Genomic DNA, 13,731 nt, shown 5'->3' with positions numbered 1-13,731 from the left:
CACAGACACGCAGCACGATGCCATTCGAAGAAGTGGACACCATGAGAATCGCCCGTTGCATCTTGTTCTGCCCACAGCCTATATCACCGACAGATGCTGACCATCTGTCACCTATCAGTTTTGCTTGGCGAGAATGGAGGAATCTTCTCATTAGACATCACGACGTTCTCTATGACTACCGACTTGGGTGTTTCAAACGAACTCCACAGTCAGTGATACTGCCTTCAACTGAATCCGCTGAGGTGATCGTGGCTGCCCACATGGCTAGAGTCCACAGTGAGCTGGAAGAAATCGCAGGAAAGCTTCAATAGCATGATCTAGGAGAGCACAGTTTGCCGTAGATACCCGGAATCGAAAGCTCGGCAGAGCAGCATGGTGTGGAAGGATGAGCATCTGTCAAGCATTCAAGCTGGACAATCGTTGGGTCATGAATATACATACACATATGGTGTTTCCTGTGCATTAAATACTCGTCCCTTTTACCTTTCTCTCTTCGTTCATTACTCGCAAGATGTTTTTGTGTTAACCACTTATCATTTGTCTCCAGCTGATGTATATTCCCTAACTTTGAGTCGGGCCTAGTTGAGAAGCCTCTAGGCTGGCGAGCTGCGCGAAATCAAAATCCTCAAGTAGCGGGTCTAACGGCACATCCTGAAGATGCTGCGACAGCACATTCAACCTGCGGTGCGAGTCAATATGGTCAGAAAGCGCCTGTGCCTTCTCGCCCATGATGGACTCGGCCCAAATGACTCCCCTGGCCACATCCAGCGCCTGCGATCCCGTCTCCAGCCCGAGGGCGTCCATGATGCCGCTTATAACCGCCACGTGCCAGGCCCGCTCGTCGCTATCCTCCTGGATGGCGGCGACAACGTGCGCCCACAGGTTGAGCTCGGGCACCACGGTCCAGTTCACCAGCGGCAGCCGCGAGATCTGCCGGAAGGCGTCGAGGTGGCGGGGCAGCTCCCGGGCCCCGGCCAGGCAGCGAATCTTGACGTCGGCGAGGAAGATCAGCGCCGCGCGCCGGAAAGCCTCCCGAGCCGCGATTCCTGAGTATTCAGGGTCTGCCGAGTCGCTCGGGAGCGGCCGCCCTTCCAGGGTCAGAATTTCGTGGGATGCCGGGCCCAATAGTCGTGCGATCGTGACGTCGTCCTTCCAGAAGTTCGGCTCGTGGCCATGTCTGTTGACGTAGATAGCCACCTTGGCTGTGGCCTTGAGGGCGCACATGATGTCGCCCAGGGACGGACACTGAAAGTCCCAGTCCCGGAGTAGGACATCAAGGTACATGGTGTCATCGCCAGTGTCGATCTCGGTCAGGGAACCCTCGGGCACTTTGAAGTACGGGCTGGCATTGAGATAGGTGGCCGCGCAAAGATCATGCCTGTAGCCAGTCAGCTTATGAATGATAGAAAAAGGAGAATAGAGTAGTTCAGGTACCATGAAATCATCAGCCGCAGAAAGGGGCTGCTTAGCTTCTCAAGTCCACCCCTTTTCTCCACGATGTGCTTGAGGCCCTTGAGATGGTCATTCATCCGCTCGAAGTTACCGACTGAGTTCTGCCTCAAGACATTATGAGTCTCTCTGAGTTGCCTTTGTACACCGTACTCAAGGGATCTTACATCATGACATATGAATCCAGTCACGGCAATGACGAGTCCTTCGCTGCCAACCTCCTCCGGGTCCTGTAACCGCTTGGATATAGATTCTAGCGATAGAGTGTAGTACTTTAATGCCTCTTGACTCTCTGTGTATTCAGTAACTTCGGCCCCGAGACCTCGGCTCCTGAATAGCGCAGCGTTTGCCAGCGTAATGTTCCACGAAGCCGCATCTGTGAGGCCCACAGAAAGCCACGCGAAGCGAAACGGCCTATACACATGCCGAGCTTCTTCAATCACTGTTGGCGAACTCTAGTTAGAGCATGTGCGAAATTTATCCCAATCTTGTTTTCCAGTTGTAACTGCGAGAATGATAGCTAAGAGACATACTATACCGCGCTAGCTGGATCCTGTCTTCGGTCATCTCGAATGGGTATACCATCTGGCTGATATGGCCGTCGTTCCTCACTCCCGCTGTCGTCATTTTATGTATGTACGACCGCAAGTCTTTCTCAACCTCGTCTTCGGCCCGATCAGCCGGTCTGCTGTCGTCTTCCTCTCCTATTTTAGGCTGCTCGTCGATGATCTTGGTCTGGCGTCGATCCCGAGGCTTGGGTTTGCGCCGGGCCTTGCCTATGTCCTTCATTACATGACGTCGAATCTTCGATGAGTGCTTCTTGACCTCTTTAGGATCGGTCACGTTCACGAACTCGAAACCTGCCATTTCGGGTCTGCACTGAAACCTAGGCGAGCCCTCACAAGCCTAAGATGACCGAACCCGATCCCTTCAGCTCCAGTTGTCTTGAATCGTCTCAAAGACTGGGTTTCCAAATAGTTTCTCAAAGTAATTCTTGAACACCAACATAAAGAATTTCTCGTAAAACGAATAATATTCCAAGCACATTTGCTTCCTGGACGTGACTGTGTTGGCAGATGGGTAAGACGAGGTAGTCGAACCGAGCTTACTAATGTCGCCTGTGTTGCCCCACCCTCCCAAGTTAGTTACCTAGGTACTGCGTCGCATACTCGGAGTCGTCGTAAACTCGGCAGCAAATTGCGAAGCAGACTTCGGTTCTAACTGGCAACACAGATAAGCCTTCACGTGGAATGCGTCTCAACCCAATTTGTGCAGGACAGAATGCTTTGTTCATGATTGTATGATATGGTCATTGTACTTTGGTTATAGTACGGCTGTTACTGATGAATTCAAAAACGATTACTCCAAATCGAAGCCCCTGAAACTCCCGCTTAGACTGTCCTGGTATCTTTACACTAGCAAGCATCGTAAACATCATATCTAGACCCCGAGAGCAGCGTTGAACGCATCGGCGGCGTTCTGGCCAGTTGCAGCATTGGCAGCGGTGGCGCCCTCCTGGCAGGCATCGACGGTGGCCTGGGCGGCCTTGCACTTGCTCTCAAGCTGTTGGCAGATGAAGCTGGTGATGACGGCGGGCTTCAGAGCGGAGCCGTGGTTGAAGTCGGCAGAGTTGACGGGAGCAAAGCTGGCCTCCTTACGGCCGTCGAGGCCATCGGCGAACTCGATGGCGGGAGAACCGCAAGAGCCGGTGTCGAGGGCAGCACGGCGCTTCTTGGCATTGGCGGTGCGGCAAGCTTGAGCCTGGGCGTCACAGTCGGCGACGGAGCCGCTACCACCGCTGTTGGCAGCATTGGCGCAAGCGTTCTTCTGAACATCACAAGCACGCTGGACAGCAGCTCCCAAGTTGATGAACGTGTCGCCGTTGACGGAGAAGGGACGGTCAGAAGCAGAAGAGACCACGGGAACAGGGGCTGAGCCGACCGAACCAGTGAAGGCGTTCACGTCGACGCCAGCGGTAGCAGTGGCTCCTCCGTTGGCAGCTTGCTTGCCAGCAGCGGAGGCTCCTCCATTAGCTCCTGCGGCGTTGTCCTTACCAGCAGAGGCTTTACCGGCTTTGCCCTTGGCCTTTCCAGCCGGAGCGGCATTGTTCGCGGCGTCTCCTGCGGCAGCGTCGCATGCTTCTCGGCTGTCAGTTGACTTTTTTCGATCATGGGCCATTTGGATGTCGACTTACCAGCATCACCGGCATTAGCAGTGCCGTTGCCGGCGTTGGCGTTGCCGTTACCGGCTTTTGCGCCACCAGCAGCCGCGACGGCGGCGTCAATCTCAGCAGCAGTGGCATCTTCAACGAGGAGGTTCTGCTGTACGATACAGCCGACGTCGACGATATCATCGCAGGATTTCCCCTTTCCAGTGTTGTCGTTAACATCACCAGGGGGGAAGGTACCAGTCGACAAAGCAAGCTGTGGGTCGGCGCCGATGGAAGCCAGTTGGGCAGCGAGGTCCAAGACGATCTGCTTGTTCGTAGCGGCGGCATTGGCGGAAGCAGGGTCCTGGTGCTGGCTGATTGCAGCGACTTCGGGGTTGACAGCGGTCTCGTTGCAAATCACAGATGCCAGACCAACTTTACCAGTGTTGCGCTCAAGAGCGCGGAAAAGCAGGGCGTTGGCCTGGGCGGTAACATCACCCGCGGCCTTGGCGTTGGTGAAGGCCTGGTCGGCAACCTCCTGCTGGAGGCAGTCGAGGTTGGTAACATCACCGGCACCCTCAGCAGCGGCGGCGTTGCCGAGCAGCGAGAAGACTGCATCCTGGATGTTCTTGGGGTTGTCCAGCTTCAGAGCAGTGTTGACCGCTACCAAGATTGGCTCGTGGGAGTGTTCCTCTAATGCATAGTTAGCAACCACCCCTGGACTTCTATCGGACATCTGGGTGGTGTCACTCACGGGGAACCTCTCGTCGAAACTTCGTCAACATCCCAGCACGGTGTGGCTGGCGGGCAACCACAGCAGAGCCTGATCTCACAGCATCAGGGCGGGCTGAAGCCACACCCAGCAGCACCGAGATGGCAGCACTTGTCTCGAACTTCATCTTGTCTGATTCGTAAAACGGTGTCGGTCAGGGGTTTAGGGATATAAATAGCTTCCAAAGCAGAGGCCCGGCCTAAGGATGGGAGATAGGTGAAAAGGTAATCGCAAAAGAGCGTATAGAACAATATCAAAAAGTTCACAGAACTGGAAAAGAACGTATGATGAAAGAGAGACACTGTCGCTGGATGAGGAAAAAGAAGAAACTTTTTGTACGTTGGCTTGGGCGGCCTGGAATATATATCCCCAATATTACAAGAGCGGCATGGCTGGCGAGGATGTCACAACAGTACCTACCTACCTACCTACTCCGTGTCTGGCTGCTCGACCCGCCCGTCTGCCGCTAGGATAGACCTGCATCAAGCAGGGTTTGATTCAAGCTGACGTCTCATAGCCGGCGAGGATAGTTCCCTGAGCTTTCGCTAAGATTCACGATCCGCCGATCATTCTTTGGACGAAGAGCTGCACAGGGGGTGTAGGGCCCGGGTTCCCATGTTGCTGGACACACGAGTCATCGTGGCCCGCCTCCTCGGCTGGGCTGGGCTCCGGGAGCGGTTGCCTCATCAAGGAGAATGAAGGCATGCATCAAAGCGCTTGGATCTGGAGGCTCTTCAGATCTGGCAGGGCCACCAGGGCCATGGCCGCATCGGTGGCAGGGCCGATTGGCCGACGAACCACGAGAAGTCCGGGGACAGTCAAGGGTCCAGCGATGGCTCCAGCAAGACAGTCCAATAGACTGACGATATGACGGGTTTGTCACCTCGTAGCCATGTGCGAGGTGCTGAGCAGACTGTATCATCGCGCTGCAGCTCCTCGACAACATGGTGCAATTGGGCGTGGAACAGCAGAGCGGCTGGGTAGTGAATTTGCACGGTGCTGAAAGCACATTCAGTACGCCGCGCAGCGGGCAACGGCGTCTTGTAACCGAAGATGAGATGAGACTGTGCATCTTACCAATGGTGTCTCAGGTTCCTTGAGCCGCAAAGCCTAACTCAGGGCGTGTGGGGCGGCGCCGTCGTGACTGGCTATCAAGCACCTACAACCCCTGCATGCAGCCCTGGCCACCCCTTATAGCAGGGCAGCAGGACAGAGGCAGGGACCGCGGGGAATTCCTCACACTCGTAAAGTTTAACCTCACTCACGATGCTAGGGCCGACGGGCCAGCCAGCCCAGCCCAGCCCAGGGCGCTTCTCTCGCTTCTCTCACAGTTCGCACGAGGATCCTTGTCTCCGCGCGGACAGTAGCAGCCGAGGGAGCATGGCTGCGGCGCCCTGAACGCTGCTGGTCTTCAGACGACCGGACTCCGAATCGTCGCCAGGTTGTCACCCCTTCACGACGCCATTGCCACGTTTAGACGAGGGTCGATGGGCAGATTGTCAGCGCTTGTTCGGACGACTGGGCCCGGCACTTGTGTCAGTACCGGTTTTGATGATGCGACGAACACGTAGGTCGATCAATTGTGAAAGGTAACATCAGTTGGAACATCAGCGGCTTGTCGGTTTCCAGCGTTTGGTCTTCGACGGCACGGTGCATGTGTGAGTCAAAGCAGGTGGCAGGCGTCGGTCAAGTTGTCCGGCTTGGGTAAACCTGCGGCCCTTGGTGGGTTTACTGGTTTCCTGTTACTATCGCAGAGGCGATGCTACTGTAGAAGAGATCGGCCGCTTCGACTTGACCCTTGTACGTTTGTGCGGAAACCGCCCTCTATACACGGGCGTTGGGCGGTGTATGGGGACGCATGATCATTTTAGTATCAAGGCATAAGAGGTGATGCCATACCCTGAGATGGAATACTGCATGGATAATGCCAAGCGCCAGCGAGGGTCATGTCACATATAGGCGGCACATGCCCATCACACACTCCTGTTTAAAAGATCAACTTCACACCACCACTGGCGAGCACTCTAGACTATACATGCCGTAAGGGTGTGCGCTTCCCACTCAAACATTGTTCACAACCCACATGTCTCTCATGTTTGGTTCGGGTCCGTCAGAGATATTTATTCCGACCGAGATTGCTTGGATGTGTTGTTCTTTTTGTTGCAGCATGCAGGCAGCGTTGGGATGGGCGAGCAGCTAGTAGATCACTTGCAGTCCAAACCTGGAACGATGTTCTCCAGGTCGAGATAGGCGCCCTTGGCATCTACATGCTGACACAAACTCCCCAAGCATCTGGGGAGTACGGAGAACCAAGGCAATGATTAAGATGGGCCGTTCTTTTCCACTTGTTGTTCTTGTTTTGTACAGGTTGGCAAAACGCCAAGGAACGTCTAAAGAAATGGTCGGGTCTCGCGATCTTTCCGCGACGTCTATTCCACCAAGTGATTGAGATGCACCGCCACTTTCCCCCAGTCTAGTACTCGTACAGTCTCCACGCTTAACCAATGACCAGCTTCTCGTCCTCGGGGAACTCGTAGGCGGGGATCTCGAGGTTGAGAGGGGCAGGTCCCTTCCTTATACGGCCGGAGATATCGTAGTGAGAACCGTGGCAGGGGCAGAACCAACCACCAAAGTCGCCAGCCTCACCGATGGGCACACAACCCAAGTGTGTGCAGACACCTACTCGCACGAGAGATGTCAGCTTATGCGTGTCTTCATGCGTTGGGGCCGGTCCGTGACAGGCCCGCAGTGTAGGATATGCAGCTAGAAACTGGCACAGAAACAGAACAACCAGCATGAATCATGCCGTGGCTTGCCGCGTGTCGCAAGGATACGTACCCAACATGACCAACCACTCGGGCTTCTGGACACGGTCCTCGTCGGTCTGGGGGTCTCTTAATGATTGCACGTTGACCTTGTTGGCCTCGTCAATCTCCTCGGCGGTACGGTGGCGGATGAAGACGGGCTTGCCTCGCCACTTGATGATGACGTTCTTGCCCTCGGGGATGGCGTTGAGGTCAACCTCAACCTTGGCCATGGCCAAAACATCGGCGGAGGCCGACATGTTCTTCAAGAACTCTGCGAGCCAGTCAGTCAGCAGTGACACTATAATATCGGGCACTGTAGTCATCTTGGAGCTTGTTGCACCGCAAGATCCTTGTCACTCGACGGCCTTGCAGGTTGGACCGAGCCGGAACCAGACGCGGGTCTCGGGGCGTCCCATGGACTTCCACCACCCCCAGTGGTGCTTGTCACGTTCATCGACGCGGACAAAACCATTGGTAGGGTAGATTCCATATAAGAAACCCCGAAGACCGGCCCAGGGCCTGGTCCGGCGCGGTCCGGGGCGCGGTCTCCCGTGTCGGGTGCGAGTGTCGGGATGTGGTCGGCAGATCGTAGGTAGGACGAACCTTGGACGGTGGACTTGGCGCCGGCGGCGGTGATGGCACCCATGGTTCCGACCATGAAGTAGCTGACGAGCGAGTTGGTGTTCCAGGACCCCTTGGAGGCGTACTTGGTCCAGTCGGGGATCTGGGTGGACTTCTGCTCGCCCTTGAAGGGGCTCGAGTAGGAGCCGGCATCGCGCACGGCGGTCGAGGCCGAGAAGGCGCGGGCGGCGGTGGACGAGAGCGATCGAGAGGCGGCCTCTCGCGCGAGGGCGCGCGTAGCGACGGTCATGGGCGCCATGGCGATGAGAGGGGAGTGTCAATGGGGAGTCGGGGGAGCTGGTAGGTGACGACGATGAGCTTTTGATGAGGCTTTTCAAAATCTGGGATGGGAACACCCGAGCTTGGGGCGCTTCTGGTGGCCTCAGGCCGCCGCTTCTGAAATTCGACGCCACTGATTGGCCAATGCGCCCGGGGGAAACAGGGACCCGCCAGCCCCGTCGTCCCATTTTCCCTTCCGTTTCTGGCTGCCCAGGACTGCCCAGGTCTGCCCAGGTCTGCCCGTGGCTACAGGGCTTACGGTACGTGCTGTATCTACTTGTCCAGCAGCTGGCGGGTCTGACGGCAGCTGAGCTCCACGACAACATCTACACTCGATAGGTACATTTCCATCAGTCCATGGGACTTGATGAAGGGCACCACTGCACCGGATCGGCCAATGTAATCACACTTACGTACGGCACGGTAGTTTTAGCTGCCACAAGGAAACGCTGTTTTGCATGTTTCTTCAAATGGCGAGATTCCGTTCCCACTATGTACAGGAGAGCTTGCCCACAATCGTGCGAGATCCACCACAGCCTCCCGTCAAGACTGCCAAATGCTATATTGTGAATCGACCGCGTACAACAGGTCCCTCCAAATCCCAAGACCCAAGAGCCATAGAGGAAAAGAAAATACGGAGTATGGGTTTGCAAAGACAACTCTATCAGCACAGTGCGCGTACACTTTGAAAAACAACATTCGAGACCTTGTGGACTTGGTGCAGCTCGACGGCGCTTCATCTGGGGAGGTTGCGAGCAATCGAGTCGAGCTCTGCTGCGATACGCTTTTTATGGGCAGTCTCTATGGCTCCGGGCGATCCTGTAGACGAGACCAAGGTGCTGGACGCCCCCTTCAAGTAGGACTGCAAGCGACTTTGGTGCAGATTACTCTGCTCGGCTGTTGGATGTGTCGACGGGTGAGTGGAATAAGTATGTTGCGGCTTCTCAGATGCCACGCTATCACGCCAAACTGTGTCAGTGTGTCCGTCATGTGCGGCGTTTTGCATGCGGCGACGTACCCAAGATGTAAAGCCTGCGTCGAGCTGGTTGCCATTTGGTTGAGAACCGATCGTCGGACTGGTTCAAAAACTGCAATTTAAGAAGTAGTGCCTGTGTCAAGAAGGATCGCCCTTCAGCTGAAACAAGATGTCTGAAAACCTCGAGAAGGCCCATAAACGATGCCGATACTGGTTCGAGGGTGTTTTGGTTTCTGAAAGCCCAGGGCCGAGCTATATACCCACCAGTAACCTGCAGCATCTCTGCTTTGGATGAAACAAGATGCCCACAGTACTTCCAGTACACCTAGCTACATACTGGCGGCTACAGTCGATGCGCCAATCATTATCATTCTCGGATGCCTTTTGGGGAGAGCGCGATGTGTGAGGTACCAGCAGACCGGAGTCGAGGTTGCACTGGAGCGAGCGAGCCCATGCCCACAGCATGCATGGAGAACATGTAGCTGATTACCCAGGGGGGTATGGTTGGTTGTGCTTCACCGAGCTGTTTCTAAGGTGTATGTGGGTTTGCAGTTAAACACGAAAACATTTTATTGAGTATATGGACACACGGCGCCAGATGAATAGGCACATGCCATGGACAACTCCAACTAGTCCCAAAGCAAGCTCTGAGAATCTCGGGAAATAAACAATAGAAAAGAGGTCTTACATGAGACAACGAGGGTCTATGCAATGATTCTTGATGCAGGCATAAGTCGACACTTGTCGTTCTATCCAAACATATTGTTTCTCGGCTAAACAAAAGGCGATAGAAACTGGCTCCTCCAACCTCCTAGATTCAAGCTTACCTCGACGACTGTTGCAGGGCATTTGCGACACAACGTGACGGTAACAAGCTACCCAAGGGCTCTGCTCAGTGAAATCATGGTTCAATCCGTGCAGTCGGTTCTGATCGTCCGAATTCAAGACTCGGGCACGTGAAGTCGCAAATGCATATACCGAGTGTGTTGGGACATCTTGAGAAGCGGGCAATGCGGGCATGGCCGGAAGTGCCTAGCATCTTGCATGATGTACTCTGCAGGCTGATTCGAACGTTTGCCTGACTCCCAAGGATGTTGGAACTTCTTAAGATGCAGCTTGCATCGGGTGTTGTCAAAGAATACCAATCTTCCCCGGTCACTGGCAGACTTCACTCCCCACACATGGCTGTGATTCGATGCTCGCTGGTCAGAGTGCAGTCTCATCCGATGGTCCAATCGGATGGATAGACGTGTTGCAGAATGCGCCTCCCGGTGCTGCACCTGATGCAGAATTGAGCGGCGGTTGCCTTGATCAAGTGGAAAAACATGGTTGAGGGAATTGGCTCGTCCGCCCGATGTGGCGATTGTTGTTGGAACGGATCTCTGGTGAGTATCTGCAGCGGGTGTTATGCAGCAGTCCTAAATCAGATGTAAAGGCGGGGGTGGTCCTGTGTAACCGCAAGGCTCCCATCAGGCAATGCCTGTGTAGGCAGCAGCCTCGTTCTGCATTCTGATGCTGTGGCCGCCTTACTGCCTGGGTTGCCTAGATTTCATGGAGGGGGTAGTCCGCGGGGAATAGTGACCTCCCTCTTCTGCTAGGTATCAAGGGCTTCGAAGCCGTGCGAATTGTCGTCGGCGGGAATGGATGCGGTGGGCGAACCCCTGCGAGATCACGACTGTTCTGTCACATGCTGATTAGCAAGAGCAGTAGCGGATAGGTCGAATGGGAGGACAGAGGGGATCGAATGAGGGCCCGGAGACTATAAGCAGTGTATGGCTCTTGGTTCAGAAACAATACTGTTCTTAGATGATGTCTTGGTGACGGCTTGTGAGGAGGAGGATGAAATGGATCGGCTGGAAGTAGGAGGTGGGAAAGAGTACTGAGCTATCCACAGAGAATGTAGTCGAAAGATCAGACAGCCCCCTACTCGTCGGTGGTCTCATCGGTGGATGGAGGACTCGATCATCTTATATATCGCGCGGTTAGTCAACTTCAGCCCTACAGAGTTGAGTCGTCCTTTGATCCTTCGAGTGGCCGGGCCGTTGATTGGCTCTCTCCGGGCCGGCCATAGGCCAGAGTTGCACATGCGGTGGGCCTCCTGCAGAAGCTGCAGCCGGTCAGAGTGTTTGGCCAATCGCGACTCATTCCTTAGCTCACCGAGTCCGCGATCCATCACGGCTGCAGGGCAGGAATATGACAGATGAGTTAGTAGGGTTGCTTATCCAGGCATTCTCCGACCGGCGAACGCAACCTTTGTGACGTTGCGACTCTCGGCTACCATGATTATAGGTCTGTCGGACGGGCCAGACGGAAGACCCAGACTGGATTAGTGCGGTTGGCTCTGTAAGGGGGTAGCCCGTCTTCAACTATGTCCAGATGTAGTAAGCGTCGATAATGTCGCGCTGGGAATATGTATAATCATATAGTCTGCTTCAAAAAGTGCCCTTACCAAAACCCACTTCCAGAAAGAAGCTATGGCTGAAACTTCCTGAGCTCGACCCACACACACAGGACGACGTTGGTAGCGAAATCTTCCTTCTTTGTTCTTCACTTTAGTATTCGTGAATCAATTACGTCTTACAGTTGTAGTGTCTCTGCACAGCTGCCGTCACAGATCTCAATTTCACAAGGACATACCACTACGGCACGCGTTACTTGAACTCTATTATCCCGGCTGCCAAAATGGACAGGCTGCCCCAGCTTGTCTACGATGAGATCAGTTCGTTACTTGATGATCCAGGTTTTGATAAGCCCGCTTTGGCCACCATCTCATGCCCGTGGCAAGTGGCCATCGAACGACAACACATTTAGGGAGATACGGCTGAGAAGCACTGATTTAGACTGCTTCCAAGAGATCGTTACATATGACCAGCGCCGATATGTGAGCGCCATAGACTATCACATTATACTTCCTGCGTATAGTGATGATGCACGCTGTCGGTTCGAGCGCGAGGATGACCGGCAGGCGAACAACGAGGTATTCACGGCTGCAATCCATCATCTCTTCCACATTTTGAAGACTTGGGACGCTCATACAGACGGCTATATTACACTTAGCATTAGAGATGTGTACTCAAGTTCGGACCACCCCTTTCTCCGTTATTCGTCGCCCTGTTTTGAGGAGCGCAATACTTTACGCCTATACAGAGACTGGGACAACAATATCAATATCGATTTGTGGAGCTGGCGATGGCAATATTCGTACCTTCGTCTCTTGCATATATCGGAACTGCCGGCGGTACCTGTGATCTGGTCTTGTTTGATACCTCCTATAACGAGACATATCTGCGATCGTGTTCCTATCGATATTGCTACTAGGCTACCAAGCCTCCGCGTAGGCAACTGGAGAATGAACGACTGGGAAATTCGATATATCGCGTTGCGTCGGGCTCATCGCTGCGATTTAGCTCAGGCATTTTCAGAAGTTTCTCCTTGATCATCTGTTTTACAATCCCTTACATTGTATATGGATTCCCCCTTCTTCTGGACTCCAAACTTTTCTGTCGGTACTTGTATTCCTGGGGAATCCACTGTTGATACGCTAAGCAATGCGATCCGTACGGCCACGGGAGGCATAAGCACGCTTAGGGAACTTGCAATATCAGGCACCATTGACGCGTTAATATTCTCGTCTAGTCCGTCCTGTGCTTTGGTGGAACCGTATTGGCAAAAGCTGGAATATCTGATAGTTCACTTTGAGACGGGACGACCATCCGGTGGCCATTACTTCTGGGATCCTCAGCAGGCGGCGCGCAGCCCCTTTCATCAGGAGTTACCTCTGGTATCAGAGACAGAAGTGCCTCCGGGATACGGAACCAGCGAGGATGAGGACGCTGAAACTGCAAGATCCTTCTCTTCAAAAGGGCAGAGAGACTTTGACGGACGGGTTCTAGAAGTATTGCCAGACGACGACTCCCTTGTGCCATTAATTCAGGTATTTGGGCGAGCATGTTTGCAAATGCCAGTGTTAAGGGCCGCCGAACTGTCTACTATTATACCTACTCCTCCAGAGTCCAACACTGCTAGTTGTCATAAGGATAGGTCCCCGTGGGGGGTATGGTACTTTAGTCCTGGCACATCGCCTGGTGCGAAGAATTTGGAAATGAGTCCGGCGTTTTCCGAAGACATTCATTACAGAAGGCTTTTTTGGGATATAAAAGGATGGCACCTAGATATGAACTTGCAAAAGCTTGTAAGAAGTATTGGGGCCGAGAGATATGGGAAACACTTGGTTGAAAGATTCGTAAATACTTGGGTTCCTGCGTAAACTTGGACATGCAATAACGCAAACACACTCAGATTATAGAATATTGCCGGTATTTCTCATGGCAGCTACAAGCATACATAGATTAAAAAGAACTACAGTTTTTTCAACAACATTGTCGAATTCTGATATCCAGATTCGACAAGCGGCTGTCTAAGCGACTCGTATTATGCAACTGTAACGGATCAAGATGTTCACAGCCACAACAACGTGCGTGACGATGAGCTCTAGAAATATGCAGTGCGCGAACGGCTCTCAAATTTATTTGTCAATTGCGCAAGTTTACCTGCGGTGTTCTTAACATACACTCCAGGATGCCGTGGTTCCGCCAGACCTTGAGAGTCATGGCGTGGGGCCACTAGGTGACAAGTGAAATTGGAGCTCCGACTAATGAATTACGACGACGTGGGCAAA

The 13,731-nt window shown here is 53.7% G+C and overlaps 3 protein-coding genes across 3 annotated transcripts; all 3 read right to left on the bottom strand.

Annotated features, from left to right (window-relative positions):
• Positions 1-561: 561 nt before the first annotated feature.
• JN550_000925 (uncharacterized protein) lies at positions 562-2,316 on the bottom strand (the record flags this gene model as incomplete). Its single annotated transcript, XM_049321304.1, has 4 exons — positions 562-1,378; positions 1,435-1,553; positions 1,617-1,891; positions 1,983-2,316. The coding sequence occupies 4 exons, from the start codon at positions 2,314-2,316 to the stop codon at positions 562-564; spliced, it is 1,545 nt and encodes a 514-aa protein (XP_049176831.1).
• Positions 2,317-2,889: 573 nt separating this feature from the next.
• On the bottom strand, positions 2,890-4,497 carry JN550_000924 (uncharacterized protein; the record flags this gene model as incomplete). Its single annotated transcript, XM_049321292.1, has 3 exons — positions 2,890-3,587; positions 3,644-4,291; positions 4,353-4,497. 3 exons carry the CDS (start codon positions 4,495-4,497, stop codon positions 2,890-2,892), a joined length of 1,491 nt encoding a protein of 496 aa, XP_049176830.1.
• A 2,370-nt stretch (positions 4,498-6,867) lies between these two features.
• JN550_000923 (uncharacterized protein) lies at positions 6,868-8,057 on the bottom strand (the record flags this gene model as incomplete). Its single annotated transcript, XM_049321281.1, has 3 exons — positions 6,868-7,049; positions 7,209-7,448; positions 7,598-8,057. 3 exons carry the CDS (start codon positions 8,055-8,057, stop codon positions 6,868-6,870), a joined length of 882 nt encoding a protein of 293 aa, XP_049176829.1.
• Positions 8,058-13,731: the final 5,674 nt, after the last annotated feature.

Source organism: Neoarthrinium moseri (genome assembly GCF_022829205.1).
Source record: "Neoarthrinium moseri strain CBS 164.80 chromosome Unknown scaffold2_Wmoseri_CBS_16480, whole genome shotgun sequence".
NCBI lineage: Eukaryota > Fungi > Ascomycota > Sordariomycetes > Amphisphaeriales > Apiosporaceae > Neoarthrinium > Neoarthrinium moseri.
Note: the sequence above shows the minus strand (reverse complement) of the source record. Positions and strands in the feature narration are given on the sequence as shown.